Consider the following 3,804-nt stretch of genomic DNA (forward strand, 5'->3'; position numbering starts at 1 on the left):
AGTAATTTGCCCAAAGTCAGAGCTACTTAGTAACAGAGTCAGCAGAGTAAGAGCTCTTTCTTTCTTTCTTTCTTTTTTTTTTTTTTTTTTTTTTTTGAGACAGGACCTTACTCTGTCGCCTAGGCTGGAGTGCAGTGGCACGATCTCGGCTCACTGCAGCCTCAACTTCCAAGGCTCAAGTGATCCTCCCTCCTCGGCCTCCTGAGTAGGGAGGGACTATAGGTTCACAATACCATGCCTGGCCAATTTTTAAATTTTTTGTAGAGATGTGGTTTCGCCATGTTGCCCAGGCTGTTCTCGAACTCCTGAGCTCAAGCAAACCACCCTCCTTGGCCTCCCAAAGTACTGGGATTGCAAGTGTGAACCACCACGCCTAGCCTCTATTTTCTGAGAAAGAGTCTCACCCTGTCACCCAGGCTGGAGTGCAATGCCTGATCTCGGCTCACTGCAACCCAAGTAGCTGGGACCACCACCATGCCTGGCTTTTTTTTTTTTTTTGTATCTGTATTAGAGACAGAGTTTCACCATGTTGGCCAGGTTGGTCTCAAACTCCTGACCTCGTGATCTGCCTGCCTCCCAAAGTGCTGGGATTACAGGTGTGAGCCACTGCGCCCAGCCGCCTCTATCTTCTTAAGTAGTAGAAATCCGACAAGACCTGAGGGGCCAGGGATCTGTCTGGACAGGCCAGATGTTTTCACTCCCACCCCGGAATTCTTCCCCTCATCCAAGCTTTCTTCTAAGCCCTGAAAAATGAACTTTGGCTGGCTACTTCTAGAGCTCTTTATATAAAGTAATTTTTTAAGTAATATCGTATGATTGTTTTTGAAACAGGTTCTTCGAGTCCCTGTAATCTCTCTCAGCATAGGGGAGTAGATATCTTTTTCTAATCTATTTCTCTTTATGTCCTGCACATTACTTCAAAAGGTTTGCTTTTTTATTCTATTATGCATCCAAAACCCAACAAATCCTAGGGCCATCTTCTGCAACTTACTTCAAAGAATAGATTTGAAAAGTCACACTCCTCCCTCCTTGCCCAAAAGAAGCTGAGAACAATGAAGCTTTTGGTCTCAGGTGAATCTTTTATTATTTCCAACTGAGACAAACATTTTTCCAAAGACAGTAGCACAGTCACTGTCACAAGCATGTTAATATGTCTATTTTGCGGAAAAGAATATGCTACAAGTCATGCAATTCACATTTTCAATAGCATTCTGGCAAAAATTAAAGACATTTCCAATTGTGTCAAACATTTAAGGAATAGTAAGTTCTACTTTCTGCCCTTGGGTAGATAAATGGTGTCTTCTCAGTGAGGTGGTGAAAAACAGATCATGTGAGGGCTGCTTCTTAACCGTGCCCTCTGCTCCAATGACAGTCAGCCCCTTTGGCTGAATTTCTCAGCTATCTTCTGTAGTTCCAAATCCATTGCAGCCAAGTTTTCAAGTTCTTTTTTCTGGAAAATACAGAAAAGTGGAGGCATGAGGTCCTGAACCAATTTATTTTGCTGTAGTTGGATGAAGTATGAATGGAAAGGGGAATTTTAGGCATGTTGGAAGCTACATTAGTCAACCTACATCAGTAACTCTCAAAGTGTGGTCCGCTGACTGGTAGCATCAGCCAGGAACTTGTCAGAAATGCAGACTTTGGGGTCTCACCTGCGACCTACTAAATGAGAAACTCTGGGGGCTAGGAATCCCTCATGATCCCGATGTACATTCAACTTTAAGAAGGACAACCTACATAATCAATATTAGGAAAAAAAACATCGTTTGGGTAGGTACAGCTCCAACAGTGTTACCTCTCCCAGATATAAATTTCTGATGGCAGTAGGGCATGAAATAATAAAGATAGTAAACTAAATAGCCAAGCAAGTAAACTTCTCTATCACCTACTCTCCCTCCCTCAGGGACAGAGTGATGAACAGACAGATGACCAAGGGGAAGATACCAGAACAGTAGTTGTCAACCTCGGCTGAACGCTGCAATCATCTGGAAGCTTTAAAATATTCTGATGATCAGGCAGCACCCCAGGCACTAAGTAGACAGAATCTCTAACAGTAATTTTTCATGCTCTTCAGGTGACCCCAGTGTGCAGACAAGGTTGAGAAGCAATGCAACCGAATGAGGTGGGCAAGGATGTGGACGATGGCTAAAGGTAGGTGGAAACCGACCCCCAAGGTGGCCTCCACTCCGTTACTAGGTCACCATTTTCATAGTGATTAATTCCCACCAATTTCTCCCCATTAATATCGGATAGTCTTGAACATGATGTGCTAACATTGACTAAAGGAAGTCATTTTAAACAGAAGCCCCACACTGTACCTCGTCCTCTGTCAGGACTGTCTGGTCAGCCCTGTCCTTTTCGTTTTCTGCCTCCTGGCGGGTGCTTATCGGCTCCTCAGAATCGTAAAAGTCTGGAAACTCGGCTGACTTCTTCCTGTAGTGAAGGAGCTGGTCCAGTTGGACCACCCTGTCATACTGCCTTTTCAGGTCTAGCTTGGGGACCCTGGCGAGGTTTCTCTTCTCATACCCCCAGTTCACATCCTCCGAGAAGGGCTTTTTCTCCCACCAGTCATAGTTGTATTCTGGGAAGAAATTCTTCTCATTCAAGGTCAGCTCATTTTCCTCTTCACCCTCGAGAAAATTGTCATCCATGTTGTCTCTTCTTTCAAAATGGCTGCTCTTCCACTGGAGAGGGTCGTAGTATGGGTTAAACAGTTCCCCTAATCTCTTCCTCTTTTCAGCTGTGTGATGGGAGCCATATTGTTTATCTTGAAACCTAGCTTCCTCCCTGTTTTCTTTAGTGTCCTGCAGGTCTCCCTGCTGCTGCCACTTCCCTTGGGCTCCTTCCTCACCATAGTTGAGGTCATTTCTGTCTAGCTCTTTCCACGCACCTTGTGGACGCCTCCTTGCCTTGTCCATCTGGCTTTCTTGGACACGGTGGTGTCCTTCACCCAAGAACCTTTTCTCTTCTCTGGCGTCAGACATGAAATAGGCACGTGGCTCCCCTCCCCTGCCTCTGTGATGGCGTCCCTTTCCCCGCTTATGGCCCCTCTCTTCCTCACTTTCTTCACCATATCCACGTGCCATCTTATCAAGCTCTAAGCTGGGGTCGTTTCTCTTGTCCTCCTCATCCCAACTCTCCTCACTCTGAGGTCTTGGAGCCCGGTATTCGTCACTTCCTCTGTCCCTGTAGCGCTCCCCCTCCAGGTCCTCCAGGGCCTGGACGCCTGGATAACTCTTTATTTCTTCTCCATATTCAGGTTCTCCCTCTGAAGCCCTGTAGTGGGTTGAATGGTGGTCCCTCCTTTCCCCTAAACTGGCCATGCCGACGTGTGACTCCTCAGATTCCTCCAGGGAGTGTCCGTTTTCCTCAGAGGGAAGACTCCCTCCTTGAGAGGACCTGTCAGGCCTGCTCCTCCCGTGGTGGTGTCTGGGCCTCGTGCGTCGTTTGTCCACCTCAGAGGTGGCATCTTCCTCAGATTCTTCCTGACTTCGGGGTTGGCCTTTAGACTCCTGGGGGTGTTTCTCCTGGCTCCTTGCCTCTTCTCCACTCTCCTGGCCACTCTTCTCCCGGCTATGCGTCTTCTCCTCAGCGCGCCCGGCAGCATGTGTTTCAGATCTGGCCACTAACTCCTCTTTTTTTATAGCTGAAGCCTGGTTTCTTTCATTGAGGAAAGCGTTTTGTGTCTCTCCTGGCTCTTGAAGGTGTTTCTCTTCACTGCCATCTTCCCCTTGCTCCCCTTTTTGATAGTTCTCTCCCTCCTCCTCCTCCTCCTCCTCCTCCTCCTCCTCCTCCTCCTCCTCC

General features: G+C 47.3%; 1 protein-coding gene across 1 annotated transcript in view; it reads right to left on the reverse strand.

Moving 5' to 3' along the window:
• Positions 1 to 1,237: 1,237 nt before the first annotated feature.
• Positions 1,238 to 3,804, reverse strand: part of CHGB (chromogranin B) — a 13,506-nt gene continuing 10,939 nt past the window's right edge. The window contains exons 5-6 of the mRNA XM_026456125.1: positions 2,319 to 3,780; positions 1,238 to 1,450 (exon numbers count right to left, since the gene is read on the reverse strand). Of these exons, the coding sequence (XP_026311910.1) occupies positions 1,373 to 1,450; positions 2,319 to 3,780 (1,540 nt within the window). The 3' untranslated portion in view covers positions 1,238 to 1,372. The remainder of the gene's footprint in view (positions 1,451 to 2,318; positions 3,781 to 3,804) is intronic.

The sequence above is a fragment of the Piliocolobus tephrosceles genome, chromosome 20, assembly GCF_002776525.5.
Source record: "Piliocolobus tephrosceles isolate RC106 chromosome 20, ASM277652v3, whole genome shotgun sequence".
Classification (NCBI taxonomy): domain Eukaryota; kingdom Metazoa; phylum Chordata; class Mammalia; order Primates; family Cercopithecidae; genus Piliocolobus; species Piliocolobus tephrosceles.